This window comes from Salvelinus fontinalis, chromosome 14, assembly GCF_029448725.1.
Source record: "Salvelinus fontinalis isolate EN_2023a chromosome 14, ASM2944872v1, whole genome shotgun sequence".
Lineage (NCBI taxonomy): Eukaryota > Metazoa > Chordata > Actinopteri > Salmoniformes > Salmonidae > Salvelinus > Salvelinus fontinalis.
Window position 1 is genome coordinate 2,468,898 of NC_074678.1, and position 15,624 is coordinate 2,484,521.

A 15,624-nucleotide genomic window follows, 5' to 3' on the forward strand; every position below is an offset into this window, starting at 1 on the left:
ACCACCATATAAAGTTCAAAGAAGAAAAAGAGCCTGAAGGAAGGAGGAGCGATGACGAGAAACAAATTCGGTTTCCCGTTTTATCTGTGGATTAATTGTCGGAGTAGAGGACCTTGTGCATTTCAGGTAAAATAAAAACCCAATGTTTATATCCCAGGACAAATTAGCTAGCAACATCAAGCTAGCTAGCTAAATTGCCATAAAGGTTTAATGTTTTTTGATCTGTCCCCAAAGAAATATAATTGGTTCAGAGTTTGTTTTGATATTTCAACTTGCGTGTCATGATCGCTTCTGGTATGGGTGAACAGAATCAACGTGCGAGTGGGGTTTGGTCAGCGTGTAAGGCACTGCAACTCAGTGCATTAGGCATCACTACAGACCCTGGTTCGATCCTGGGCTGTATCACAACCGGCCGTGATCGGGAGTCCCATAGGGCAGCGCACAATTGGCCCAGCATCGTCCCGGTTAGGAGAGGGTTTAACCGGGGTAGGCCATCATTGTAAAATAAGAATTTGTTATTAACTAACTTGCCTAGTTAAATAAAGGTTAAATAAAAAATAAAAAATAATAATCTTGATACACACAGGAAACTGTTGAGCGTGAAAAAACATTGCAGTTCTTGACTTACTGAAACCGGTGCGCCTGGCACCTACTACCATACCCCATTCAAAGGAACTTAAATCTTTTGTCCTGCCCATTCACCCTCTTAATGGAACACATACACAATCCATCTATTTTGGGCTGGCGATAATGGAAAATTCAACCCAAAAACAATTTTTTGGTATTTGTTTCATTAGTTAATCGTTGACATAGTCCCAAAATTTCACTTGTCAACAATCAAGTTTTCTAGATGTGTAACTTTCAAAATACGGAATGCACGTTAGTTTGCAATTTCATCATGTAAAAACTAGCATTTTCCTGGCATTTTCCAGCCCTAACGCCAGGTTAATTTACCTGTCTAACATCAGCACGCTTCCCCTCAGATGGGAGGGGTGGAAATATTTGTTCTTAAAAACATGATCCAAAGTGCTAATTTCAGGCAGCGCTGGTAGGGATATTTAAGACCAACCAAAAGCTGGTTTTAGTGGTAACACAGTTGGTTATGGCATGAATTTCGAGGGTGGAAACGTAGCCTATTCAGCCGTGTGCATGGAACAAGATGTGCTTTGGGTGCCTGTATACTTTGTATTTAGAGACATTAAACAGTCATGTTTCCCCCCATTTTGTTTTATTTAACTTAAAACCAATCGTAGCTTCCCCTCTGTTTTCGGTTTTCTTTTTGTCCTGCCCAATGTAATCAAGTAGGTTAGTCAAAACCGTTGATAAAGTGTTTGGCTCGTGAGACTGCTTGGAAATAAATCTTAAATCACCAAAGCTTTATTAAAAGATCAAGTTTGAGAGGAGCAAAACAGAGCGCTGACATTACCTTTTTATCTACAGTCGTGGCCAAAGGTTTTGAGAATGACACAAATATACATTTTCACAAAGTCTGCTGCTTCAGTTTGTATGATGGCAATTTGCATATTCTCCAGAATGTTATGAAGAGTGATCAGATGAATTGCAATTTAGGACCGCCTCCTAAAGTTGATTCAGCTGTGGGATCGGGGCACCACCGGTACAGAGCTTGCTCAGAAATGGCAGCAGGTAGGTGTGAGTGCATCTCCACGCGCAGTGAGGCGAAGACTTTTGGAGGATGGCCTGGTGTCAAGAAGGGCAGCAAAGAAGCCACTTCTCTCCAGGAAAAACATCAGGAACAGACTGATATTCTGCAAAAGGTACAGGGATTGGACTGCTGAGGACGGGGGTAAAGTCATTTTCTCTGATGAATCCCCTTTCCGATTGTTTGGGGCATCCGGAAAAAAGCTTGTCCAGAGAAGACAAGTTGAGCGCTACCATCAGTCCTGTGTCATGCCAACAGTTAAGCATCTTGAGACCATTCATGTGTGGGGTTGCTTCTCAGCCAAGGGAGTGGGCTCACTCACAATTTTGCCTAAGAACACAGCCATGAATAAAGAATGGTACAAACACATCCTCCGAGAACAACTTCTCCCAACCGTCCAGGAACAGTTTGGTGACGACCAGCATGATGGAGCACCTTGCCATAAGGCAAAAGTGATAACTAAGTGGCTCGGGGAACATCGATATTTTGGGTCCATGGCCAGGAAACTCCCCAGGTCTTAATCCCATTGAGAACTTGTGGTCAATCCTCAAGAGGCAGGTGGACAAACAAAAACCCACAAATTCTGACAAACTCCAAGCATTGATTATGTAAGAATGGGCTGCCATCAGTCAGGATGTGGCCCAGAAGTTAATTGACAGCATGCCAGGGCGGATTGCAGAGGTCTTGAAAAAGAAGGGTCAACACTGCAAATATTGACTCTTTGCATCAACTTCATGTAATTGTCAATAAAAGCCTTTGACACTTATGAAATGCTTGTAATTATACTTCAGTATTCCATAGTAACATCTGACAAAAAATATCTAAAGACACTGAGGCAGCAAACTTTGTGGAAATTAATATTTGTGTCATTCTCAAAACTTTTGGCCACGACTGTATGTATTGTAGGCAGTGGTGGACAAAGTAGTCAAAAGTCATACTGTAGTAAAAGTAGAGATACTGTAGTAAAAGTAGATACTTTAGTAAAAGTAGAGATACTGTAGTAAAAGTAGAGATACTCTAGTAAAAGTAAAGATACTGTAGTAAAAGTAGAGATACCTTAATAGAAAACGACTCAAGTAAAAGTGAAAGTCACCCAGTAAAATACTACTTGAGTATAAGTCTAAAAGATTTTAGTTTTAAATATCCTTAAGTATCAAAAGTAAATGTAATTGCTAAAATAGACTTAAGTATTAAAAGTAAAAGTATAAATCATTTAAAATTCCTTTATTAAGAAAACCAGACGGCATCTTTTTCTTGGTTTGTTTTATTTACGGATAGTCAGGGGCACACTCCAACATTTCGATCTGCCAGATCAGAGGCGGTAGGGATGACCAGGGATGTTCTCTTGATAAGCATTCAAAATGTAATGACTTGCCTCGTTTGCCTAGTTTTGGGTGTCAGAGAAAATGTATGGAGTAAAAAGTACATAATTTTTCTTAGGAATGTAGTGAAGTAAAAGTAAAAGTAGTCAAAAATATAAATAGTAAAGTACAGATACCCCCAAAACACTACTTAAGTTAAAGTATTTTTACTTAAGTACTTTACACCACTGATTGTAGGCAGGCCTACATTATTTTAGCCATGCAGCACACCTTTTAGATGTGCGTAACCCCTTCCATGATGTAGTCTACATGTGTCCATGCCCATCATGAAACAAGAGATGAGAACCTCAGTGAATACTCAGTGAATGAGTGAATGAATGAACCTCAGTGACTACTCAGTGAATGAGTGAATGAATGAACCTCAGTGACTACTCAGTGAATGAATGAACCTCAGTGAATACTCAGTGAATGAGAACCTCGTATTTAGAAGTTATTTTCCTGTAACAATTGTTTGTTTTCCATTTCATATATTTTTTCAACCCAAGCCCTCCGTAGGCTGCCCTTACTTACCCTAGTTCTACTATAACGAAGGCTGGTTCAACAGCAACGCATCATGTTTCTTTTTTATCCTGGCAATTTCATGATATCATTACATTTTACATGTATTTACTGTTGTAAAAAAAGAAAAGGCTTGTTTTTTGTTTCATTTTATAAAAACCAAACTTATTTGAATGATTCACTGTCCTGGTTTTATGGTGAGGACATCTGTAGCCCCTATATCAGTGTGAATGCTATGTACACTACATACTGTATTTACATCAGGCCTAGCCCCTATATCAGTGTGAATGCTATGTACACTACTGTATTTACAGCAGGCCTAACCCCTATACCCTATACCCCTATATCAGTGTGAATGCTATGTACACTACATACTGTATTTTAACATTGAAGACATGCAATTACTTAGAACAATGTGGACTGCAAACAGGTTCAAGTTAACATATTTAGAATAGATGGGATAGGTCTACATTGTGTTTTTTTTCTTTCTGTAAATTGTTTAACAAACTATAATGGACTAACATTGGAATTGGAGTTGATTCCAAGGCATAAAAGACCGTAAATACACGACTTGAAGCAGCCCCATGTTTAGCCATGGGGCACGTTCCGATTGGCCAGTGAAGGGCCACGCCTTGACACACCCACAAGTTGTTTATTCATCAAAACCCAGCCCTTTCGCGCCAACGCCAACGCCAACGCCAACGCCAGCAACTGCGCCGATAATTGTGCTTGTGAAAATAGAACAAATATTTCTGACATAGCCCTGAAACCTTAGCGCTACCGCTCAGCGCTGAGATTGACCATGACTTTAGGTTTGTTAAAGTAGAGCCCCACGTCTCAATTGCCGAGAGGCTTAAAAATCCCTCTTTAACAGTTCTCCTGCCCTTCCTCTACACTGATTGAAGTGGATTGGTGACAGAGAGTATTCACACCCCTTGACTTTACAGCCTGAATTTAGATGTTTTTGTTGTCACTGGCCTACACACAATAGCCCATCATGTCAAAGTGGAAAAAATAATTATACATTTTTACAAATTAATTACTAATGAAAAGCTGAAATGTCTTGAGTCAATAAGTATTCAACGCCTTTGTTATGGCAAGCCTACATAAGCTCAGGTCTAGAAATGTACTTAACAAGTCACATAATAAGTTGCATGGACTCACTCTGTGTGCAATAATAGTGTTTAACATGACTTTTAAATGACTACCTCCTCTCTGTACCCCACACATACAATTATCTGTAAAGTCTGTCAGTTCAGCAGTGAATTTCAAACACAGATTCAACCACAAAGACCAGGGAGGTTTTCCAATGCCTGACAAACGGCACCTATTAGTAGATGGGTACAATTTTTTTTTAAAGCAGACATTGAATATACTTTTGAGCATGGTGAAGTTATTAATTACACTTTGGATGATGTATCAATACACCCAGTCACTACACAGATACAGGTGTCCTTCCTAACTCAGTTGGTGGAGAGGAAGGAAACCGCTCAGGGATTTCACAATGAGGCCTTTGGTGACTTTAAAACAGTTTCAGGGTTTAATGGCTGTGACAGGAGAAAACTGAGGATGGATCAACAACATTGTAGTTACTCCACAACACTAACCTAATTGACAGAGTGAAAAGAAGGAAGCCTGTACAGAATAAAAATATATTTAAAAAAACATGCATCCTGTTTGCAACAAGGCACTAAAGTAATACTGCTAAAAGATGTGGCAAAGCAATGTACTTTATGTCCTGAATACAAAGTGTTATGTTTGGGGCAAATCCATTCTCCAAATTTTCAAACATAGTGGTGGCTGCATCATGTTATGGGTATGCTTTTAATCAATAAGGACCGTAAAGTTTTTCAGGATTAAAAAGAAACGTAATGGAGCTAAGCACAGGCAAAATCCTAAAAGAAAACCTTGTTCAGTATGCTTTCCACCAGACACTGGGAGATGAATTTACCTTTCAGCAGACAATAACCTAAAACACAAGGCCAAATCTACACAGGAGTTGCTTACTAAGAAGACAGTGAATGTTCCTGAGTGGCCGAGTTACAGTTTTGACTTAAAGATACTAGACAATCTATGGCAAGACCTGAAAATGGTTGACTGGCAATGATCACCAACCAATTTGACTTAAAGAATTTTGAAAAGAATAATGGGAAAATGTTGCACAATCGAGGTGTGGAAAGCTCTTAGAGACTTACCCAGAAACCCTCACAGCTCTTAGAAACTTACCCAGAAACCCTCACCGCTATAATTGCTGCCAAAGGTGGGAATACTTACGTAAATTAGATATTTATGTATTTCATTTTCAATACATTTGCTAAAATGTCTAAAAACATGTTGTTTTTTTCACTTTGTCATTATGGGGTATTGTGTGTAGATGCGTAAAAATCTTTTATGAATTCAGGCTGTAAAACAACAAATTGTGGAATAAGTCAAGGAGTATGAATACTTTCTGAAGGCACTGTATATACACACTCACTCACACACAATACACTCACACTACATAAACACACACACACACACACACACACACACACACACACACACACACACACACACACACACACACACACACACACACACACACACACACACACACACACACACACACACACACACACACATCCACACACACACATTTGCTGCTGCTACTCTGTTCTTTATTTTACTCTTATTATTATCTATCCTGATGCCTAGTCACTTTACCCTGCCTTCATGTACATACAGTATCTACCTCTAATACCTTATTATTATCTATCCTGATGCCTAGTCACTTTGCCCTGCCTTCATGTACATATCTACCTCTAATACCTTATTATTATCTATCCTGATGTCTAGTAACTTTACCCTGCCTTCATGTACATACAGTATCTACCTCAAATACCTTATTATTATTTATCCAGATGCCTAGTCACTTTACCCTGCCTTCATGTACATACAGTATCTACCTCAAATACCTTATTATTATCTATCCTGATTTCTAGTCACTTTACCCTGCCTTCATGTACATACAGTATCTACCTCTAATACCTTATTATTATCTATCCTGATGCCTAGTCACTTTACCCTGCCTTCATGTACATACAGTATCTACCTCTAATACCTTATTATTATCTATCCTGATGCCTAGTCACTTTACCCTGCCTTCATGTACATGCAGTATCTACCTAAAAAAAAGGGAGCATATAACCGATGAAGAGAAAAGGAAAGATGCATTGGAACAGGACTGAGGTGGTGTTTGTCTGCTTACTCACACGTCATCATTGTAGGTGTCTCCAGTGTACACCCTGCTGTCAGCCTTGGTCGGGTAGGAGATGATGCTATTGGCTGAGGCGTTGAGGGGGACGGACTTCTCTGACAGCACCACAGTAGGTGCACCCTGGGTACTTTGTCCGTCCTCTACATTGTTCACCTAAAGCAGGCAGGAAACACACACACGGCGAGGGGCCTCTGTCAGCAGCACACTAACAAACACTAACAAACACTAACAAAGAGGTGGCTGTTGTGTCACGAGACTGTTTTCATGCTAACCTCCTAGCATGACCATAACATTACCCAACATCCTGTCTGGTGAAGACCTGGAATAAAAACACTAGTCTTGGACCTTGAAAGTAATGTAGACGACAGACTGAGACTTTGATTCAAATAGTTTGTTTCAGAAAGATTTCAAGCTGGAACAACTTTAGGCCTCCTCTCCACAACCTATAGTATCAGGATACAAGAGACTGGGCCCCTTCTTACTACAGGGCATTATGTGAGCACGTATGTCGTTAGACAGTGATTCACTTTAATAGGTCTGACTCTTTAAGGCGAAAGGGGGAGCTGTGTTGACTTTGCCCCCAGGAATGGCATTTAAAAAAAATGACTGTTCTCAGCCTGGCTGAGCAGTCGGCCAGGCATATAATTAGCCAGCCCGGGTCTTGAGTGAAATGTGGATTATCTGCTTGGTTCACCAGATTCAAGAGGACACCATGCCAAGTTACCAACAATCACCACAGACCCATTTCCCTTAGTTACTGTCCCCCAAAAAATGACCATTAGTGTATTAATGTTAGCAGGAAGTTCCCTCTGTCCAGCTCCAGTCTTATCATGGACGTAAAACTGAGGGAAAGTTTATGATATGACAGTTGGCCTTGATTCCATTTGAACATCCACGCTAGCTAAGGAAAGGGACTGCAAGACAGGGATGTCCTTTGTCTAGCTATTTATTTTCATTAGCCCACAGAACCCCTAGAATCAATAATTAGAACTCATGGCTCAATCCGGGGCTTAGAGATTGGTGATTGGTGGAGATCAAAATGTGACTTCCTTGTATGCAGATTACATTTTACTTTATTTATCTGAACCAAAAACATTCTCTGTCATTTCTTTTACTACTGTTGGACACATATGGTGCTGTATCAGGATTCAAAGTGAATTGGGAAAAGACTGAAATAATCATTACTTCTCAAGATTAGAAAGTCAATTTAAGTGGAAATAAACAAAGACACGTACGAAATAGCTGTGTGTACTGATACCATGCAGCCTGGAAGAGGAATATAAAATCAATTACTCTCCTTTAATAGATACGTTTGAATCTGATGTTCAGAGATGGCGATCTCTCCCTATTTCTATGTTAGGTAGGGTCAACATAATCCAAATAAATATATATTACCCAGGTTTATGTATTTATTCCATGCCTTGCTAGTTTCAATTCCATCCATCTTTTTTAATAAAATGAATGGCCTGCTCTCCAACTTTATGTGGAATGTAAAGACCTGAAGAGTCAAATTGACTGTTTTCCACTTCCCCTATAACGCTGGAGGTTGTTGGACTACCTCATATGAAGATGTATTACTGGGATCCACAACTGTTTTCACTTAAATAATGGACAGCAGACTATCCTTGTGCATGGACGACTATCGAAGCCACAAATATAATACCGTATGATGGGAAATATATTCACCACATCGGGTCCAAGGCATTGCAGCAGAAAAAAACAGACAATCCAATTATTCTAAAATTCCATTTGTATTTGGGAAAATGTACATAAATTCATGAGGTGGAAAGAACCAATATCTCCAGACACCCCTATTTATAATAATCCCACCTTACCTCCAGTGTTTAATGACAACACCTGGAAGTCCTGGTTCTAAAGCGGAATCGTGAATTTTGATCATGTGCACTAGGATGGATCTCTACTGTCATTCAATCAATTACAAGATTTGAATTTTCCAAGCCCATTTTCTAAGTTCTTACAACTCAGAAATCTTATTAAATCGCTTCAACAGAATCTGGATGTACCTAGGGCATCTAGCATAGAAACAAATACTGAGAGAAGCTGCTATGCCAAAGAAGTCGATTGCCAGGTTATATCAACGGTTGATTGAAACTCTACCTGATGGTTCAGAACCTGTAAGTAAAAAATGGGAAACAGAACTAAAAGGAAGAAATTGAGGAGAACCATTGGTAACAGATATGTGAAAATGTTCAAACCTGCTTCTACAACCTAAGACATAAACTACTGCAATTTAAGATAATACATGGGACTTACTACACTCCTGCCAGAATACATTTAATGCACCCAGAAATGTCACATCTCTAGATGCAAAAAGCACAAAGGAACCCTATAGAGCCCCACAGTGGAGGTGTCATAATACCCATAAAACCTAGTGGTCAAACAGGGAAATGGTTCCAAACATTCATTTTTCCCATAGGGAATTTTAGAAACACTTAAAATATAGGATGTGTTTCAGGTAGGTTTACCCTGGCGTGACATTTTAATAACCATCTAAATCTCTCTTGGACAAGTCGACTTTTATCAATATATTCGCTTACTCTCAGATACTAAAATGCTAATTAGGATAAAAGTAGACATCATGCAAAACTCCAATTACCTGCACGTTATCTCTAGCTGATATCTTTGATAACAGATCTTGTGTCAATTTAAACAAGACCGTTCACAGAATTGTCCATTTAAAGAAATGTAGCCTATTTATTAATTACTACATTTAGCCAACATTAGATAGTTAATCCAGAGATTCTTACCTTTGCCTGGATTTGGCAGTCTCGTACAGAACGTCATGGCATTTGTAGTTCCTTATGATAGCCACATTAGCAGCTAATTAGGGTAAATACAGGCAAATATATTGATAAAAGTCACCTTGTCCCAGAGAGATTTACACAGTTATCAAAATGTCATGGCAGGGTGAGCCTACACAAAACACAGCCCTTATTTTAAGTGTTTATAAAATCACCTATGGGAAGAATGAAAGGTGTAAAAATGATTGGAACCATTTCAGTGTTTGACCTTTAGGTTTATGGGTATTATGACTCATACTGTGGTACTCTATTACATTTTCTGTGGTCCTGTGACAAACTGACACCATTCTGGGATAACGTATGTGCTAATGTGTCTAGGAATTTATATCCATCCATTTCCACAAATATGTCTGTTTTGAGAAATGTAAATATTGGTGATCAATATCAGAGAAAGTGTTGTAATCTACAGTCGGTCTAATTGCTGAAAATTAGATGCATATTGACACTGTGTGAGATTAAACTTAACTGAGTTCTGTAGAAAAACGATTAAAAAAACAAATAGTCAAAGAAAATAAAACCAGAAAAGGGCTTGCGTCTTATGTCCCCCTGCAACAGACTAACTCCTCTTTCCTTTTCCTCCACACAGGGAGAGGTCGCTGGGATATAAACAACAAAGGCTTTATCTATATCAGCAAGTACTTCCACAATAAAGGCCTTAGGACGGGGTCACACTGCAAGCCGAGGCAATCTGTCACTGTATTTCATCTCTGTCACTAACAATGCAATTTATAGTGTGCGTGTGTGTGAGTGTGAGAGAGTGTGAGAGATCATCTAACATACTAGGCTACTGTTCCTAAGACATGTGTACTTCATTACTAACTTCACAGTGCAGGTTCTCTGTAACAACAGCACACCTGCTGCTAGAAAGAAACAATCATTGGGTGGGGTACAGGCAGCACTTCCCTGCAGCTGCAGGAACCAGGAAGAAGGCCACCTTTTGAAGAGCACAAGGCAAGTCATCTAGGAATTCCAACAATGCCCCTCTCTGCATGAAGTAGAGTGGTGCTGGGCCGTGAGCAACCTAAATAAGCAGGGAAGGAATGTCTGAGCCCCTAGGACCTGGGGTAGGGAGGGAGGGAAGGAAGGTGGGAGGGTGTAAGGGCCAGGGAGGGTGAGCAGAAGGGAGAAGGGGGTAAGTGTAGGGATGGAAGGGTGGGAGGAAGAAAGAGGTAGGTCAGAGGGTATGTGGCTAGAAAGGAAGGTAGGGAGGCTGAGGGGCAGGGAGAGTGGGAGGGAGAGGGGGGGTAAGTGTAGGGATGGAAGAGGTAGGTCAGAGGGTATGTGGCTAGAAAGGAAGGTAGGGAGGCTGAGGGGCAAGGAGAGTGGGAGGGAGAGGGGGGGGTAAGTGTAGGGATGGAAGAGGTAGGTCAGAGGGTATGTGGCTAGAAAGGAAGGTAGGGAGGCTGAGGGGCAAGGAGAGTGGGAGGGAGAGGGGGATAGACAGAGGGGGATCCCAAACTAAAGGAGGGCCTACAGCAGCACCTAGACCTTCTGCACAGATTCTGTCAGACCTGGGCCCTGACAGTAAATCTCAGTAAGACAAAAATAATGGTGTTCCAAAAACAGTCCAGTTGCCAGAACCACAAATACAAATTCCATCGAGACGCCGTTGCCCTAGAGCACACAAAAAAACTATACACACCTTGGCCTAAACATCAGCGCCACAGGTAACTTCCACAAAGCTGTGAACGAGCTGAGAGACAAGGCAAGAAGTGCCTTCTTTGCCAGCAAAAGGAACATAAAATTCAACATACCAATTAGGATCTGGCTAAAAATACTTGAATCAACCTATTCCCCTTTATGGTTGTGAGGTTTGGGGTCTGCTCACCAACCAAGAATTCACAAAATGGGACAAACACCAAATTGAGACTCTGCATGCAGAATTCTGCAACAATATCCTCTGTGTACAACGTAAAACACCAAATAATGCACGCAGAGCAGAATTAGGCCGGTATCTGCTGAATATCAAAATCCAGAAAAGAGCCGGAAGCGAGACCCAAACCTTCCATTACAAAGCCATCACCTACAGAGAGATGAACCTGGAGATGAGTCCCCTAAGCAAGCTTGTCATGGGGCTCTGCTCCCAAACATAAACAGACCCCACAGAGCCCCAGGACAGCAACACAATTAGACCCAAACAAATCATGAGAAAACAAAAAGATATTTACTTGACACATTGGAAAGAATTAACAAAAAAACTGAGCAAACAAGAATGCTATTTGGCCATAAACAGAGAGTACACAGTGGCAGAATACCTGACCACTGTGACTGACCCAAATTTAAGGAAAGCCTCGACTATGTACAGACTCAGTACAGAGAAAGGCCGCCGTAGGCAGACCTGGCTCTCAAGAGAAGACAGGCTATGTGCACACTGCCCACAAAATGAGGTGGAAACTGAGTTGCACTTCCTAACCTCCTGCCAAATGTATGACCATATTAGAGACACATATTTCCCTCAGATTACACAGATACACAAAGAATTAGAAAACAAACACAATTTTGATAAACTCCCATATCTACTGGGTGAAACACCACAGTGTGCCATCACAGCAACAAGATGTGTGACCTGTTGCCACAAGAAAAAGGCAACCAGTGAAGAACAAACACCATTGTAAATACAACACATATTTATTTTCACTTCTGTACTTTAACTATTTTCACATAATATGACATCTGTAATTTCTTTATTATTTTGTGACTTGTGTGAGTGTAATGTTTACTGTTTTTTTATTATCTAGTTAACTTTTTTTGGCAATGTTAACATATATTTCCCATGCCAATAAAGCCCTTAAATTGAATTGAATTGATAGGGGCATGAAGGCTGATGGGTAAGGACAGCGGGGTAGGGACAAGAAGGATGATGGGTAAGGAGAGAGGGGGTAGGGACAAGAAGGATGATGGGTAAGGAGAGAGGGGGGTAGGGACAGGGAGGATTATGGGTAAGGAGAGAGGGGGGTAGGGACAGGAAGGCAAAGACAGGGGGTGGGAGGGAGGGGTGAGGGGAAGGAAAGTAGGCATGGGGCAGAGATGGAGGGAGAGTCAGCTGCTATGTTCCCACAGCTGAGCATGGTAGAGGGTAAATAAGCGGCAACCAATCACACCTCCTCTTTTTATCTAACAGCTGATAATATTCTATTTGGAAGTCCCTCCCTACATCTGTTAATACTTACTGTAACTATTATGTCATCTTTAAAGCTGCGATACGACCAAATTAACATAGAAACGTGCGTTATAGATCTGTCATTCTCATTAAAAGCATCTCTAAGAAGGATGTAGATCTGTTCTGTGTGTGTTATTTCTATGCTTCCCGTTCTTAAGGTTCGTTTTTGTGTCTTTTACTTTGGGTTTTGAACACCAGCTTCAAACAGCTGAAAATATTTGTGCTTATGGAAAATATATTTCACAGCAGTTTAGATGGTACAATGATTCTCTACACTATACTTGCTTGTTTTGTCACATAAACTGAAATTAGGCGACCTACTAGAATTTTAGCAACCAGGAAATGGCAGAGTCGATTTCTGCATATCCGCACCTTTAAGGCTGTACTATTCCTTGCCTTAAAGAAGTAGGCGGCACCAGAAGGAGTTATACTGAGTATCACTAAATTAAATATTAATTGCAGGGTTTGCAGAGAATACTAAAGAGAAGCAAATGCAATTAGCCATATTACTGAAAGCCCGTTTCAACGGCCACGTCTTCATCCAAATCAATGTATTTGCAGAGCAGGGAACAGCCAAGCACTTCGAAACACTAGTATGCACTCAAACAGCAAGGCTTTAGTTTGGACAACTGTGGTAATGCATTGAACAGTGTAATAAACTGTCAACCAATGCATGTCATCATGTTGTCTACCAGAGTCAAGGTTGGTCTAATATTCCACCACATCATTCAGCCTTACATCTGCAGAACATGTGACATCATCTGTCGGAGGACAAAGGAGCCTGGTCAGGCTGAATGAGGGCAGTGTGGGTGAGGTCATCAGACAGAGACAGGGCCCTGGGCACAGTGGGCAGAGGGAGTCAAAGTAACTGTCATTGAACCAGTGTGGGGTGACTCACAGCATGGTCTGAAAGATACTTTAGTACATACTACATGTCCTCTCCTGTCCTCTCCTCTCCCGTCCTCTCCTCTTCTGTCCTCTACTGTCCTCTCCTCTCCTGTCCTCTTCTGTCCTCTCCTCTCCTGACCTCTTCTGTCCTCTCCTGTCCTCTCCTCTCCTGACCTATGCTGTCCTCTCCTCTTCTGTCCTCTCCTGTCCTCTCCTCTCCTGACCTATCCTCTCCTCTCCTGACCTATGCTGTCCTCTCCTGACCTATGCTGTCCTCTCCTCTCCTGACCTATGCTGTCCTCTCCTCTCCTGACCTATGCTGTCCTCTGCTGTCCTCTCCTGTCCTTTCCTGTCATCTCCTGTCCTGACCTATGCTGTCCTCTTCTCTCTTCTGCTGTCCTCTCCTGTCCTTTCCTGTCCTCTCCTTTCCTGTCCTCTGACGAGGGCCATCTGTGGGTATGCTCTGTGACAACCACTCTCACCACAAACAACTAGATAACACCCCTTGTAAAAAAGCCTTACTGAAGTACAGGGTTGGGGTAGATTACAGTCAATTCAGGAAGTATATTGAAATGTTTATTCCAATTCCAATACTCTGCAATGCTTCTTAATGAGGAAAATTTGGTTTACTTTCTGAATTTAAATGGAATTGACCCCAACCCTGCTGGACTAACACAACATAACAAGGAGGGATGGGACCCATTCCTTTTGCCTTCAGGCAATTACAGTAAATACATTTGAATTCCGTTCATATGCCTTTAAGGATTATTTTATGGATTTCAATAATTTGCTAATTTAACTGCGGATTAAGTGAAATTGACTTGCGACTGCTTTACATTGAGTAATTTCACGTCACACATCTGTCAACAAGAACAACACATCCCCAGTCTAGATCAGTACTAGTTCACCAATAACCATGGTAACAATGCCTTTCCCCTGGCAACAAGTAACCCGGGTAACAATGCCATCCCCCTGGCAACAATAACCATGGTAACATTGCCTTCCCCCTGGCAACAACAACCCTGGTAACAATGCCACCCCCCTGGCAACAATAACCCTGGTAACAATGCCATCCCCCTGGCAACAATAACCCTGGTAACAATGCCATCCCCCCGGCAACAATAACCCTGGTAAGAATGCCATCCCCCTGGCAACAATAACCATGGTAACAATGCCTTCCCCCTGGCAACAATAACCACGGTAACAATGCCGTTTGTTGACATGCAACCCTGACATGTTGTTGACGTTTAAAACCCCAGCCAGCAGCCAGCCTGCCAGCCAGGGTGTCAGCCTTAGATAAGAGCTCTAGAAACCACCTGTTTAAACTAGTTAATGATCAGCCAGAGTGAAACCAGGTAGACTGAACAAACAGCAACTATGAGCTCCACACACAGCCATGCTACCCGCCTGATAGCCTGATAACAACAGCCCCTCAGTAAAGTGGCAATACTGTAGCAATAGCTAGCAGTTATAAAACTAACCTGAGGAGTCAAAAGGCTGCTCTTAAAATGTAAAACTAGAATAGGGCACGGGTTAAAGGTTACTAGTTTGATTTTCCTAAGTGTGACAAACATTTTATGATCAGACAATTCTCGGTTGTCTGGTAATTGAGAGAAGGTTGAGGCGAGAGACAGGAATTGAAAGGAAGTGTACAAGAGGAAAATGTTGGGTTGATATTGATCAATGACCAGTCAATGTGTCACAGCTAATACAATACTCACTGTATTGACTGATACCCTTTGACATATAGGTGCACAGTCAGATACGTGAAAACATACACACACCTAAACCAAGCCCTCACTACAGAATTATACTGTATCTGTAAGTGTGTCATGTTTTTTTTACTCTTTATTGAGTTCTTCTGTCATAAAAAGCACGAGATGATACTCCTCGTGGACTTTCAACTCATAAAGTAAAAGCTGGGAACTGCAACCTCGCATTCCAAAGTCCGTTTTGAA

At 41.2% G+C, this 15,624-nt stretch overlaps 1 protein-coding gene across 1 annotated transcript in view; it reads right to left on the bottom strand.

Annotated features, from left to right (window-relative positions):
• The window catches only part of si:ch73-61d6.3 (occludin), a 43,935-nt gene that overhangs the window by 20,972 nt on the left and 7,339 nt on the right, over window positions 1-15,624 (bottom strand). The window contains exon 4 of the mRNA XM_055943748.1: window positions 6,792-6,949. Within this exon, the coding sequence (XP_055799723.1) occupies window positions 6,792-6,949 (158 nt within the window). The remainder of the gene's footprint in view (window positions 1-6,791; window positions 6,950-15,624) is intronic.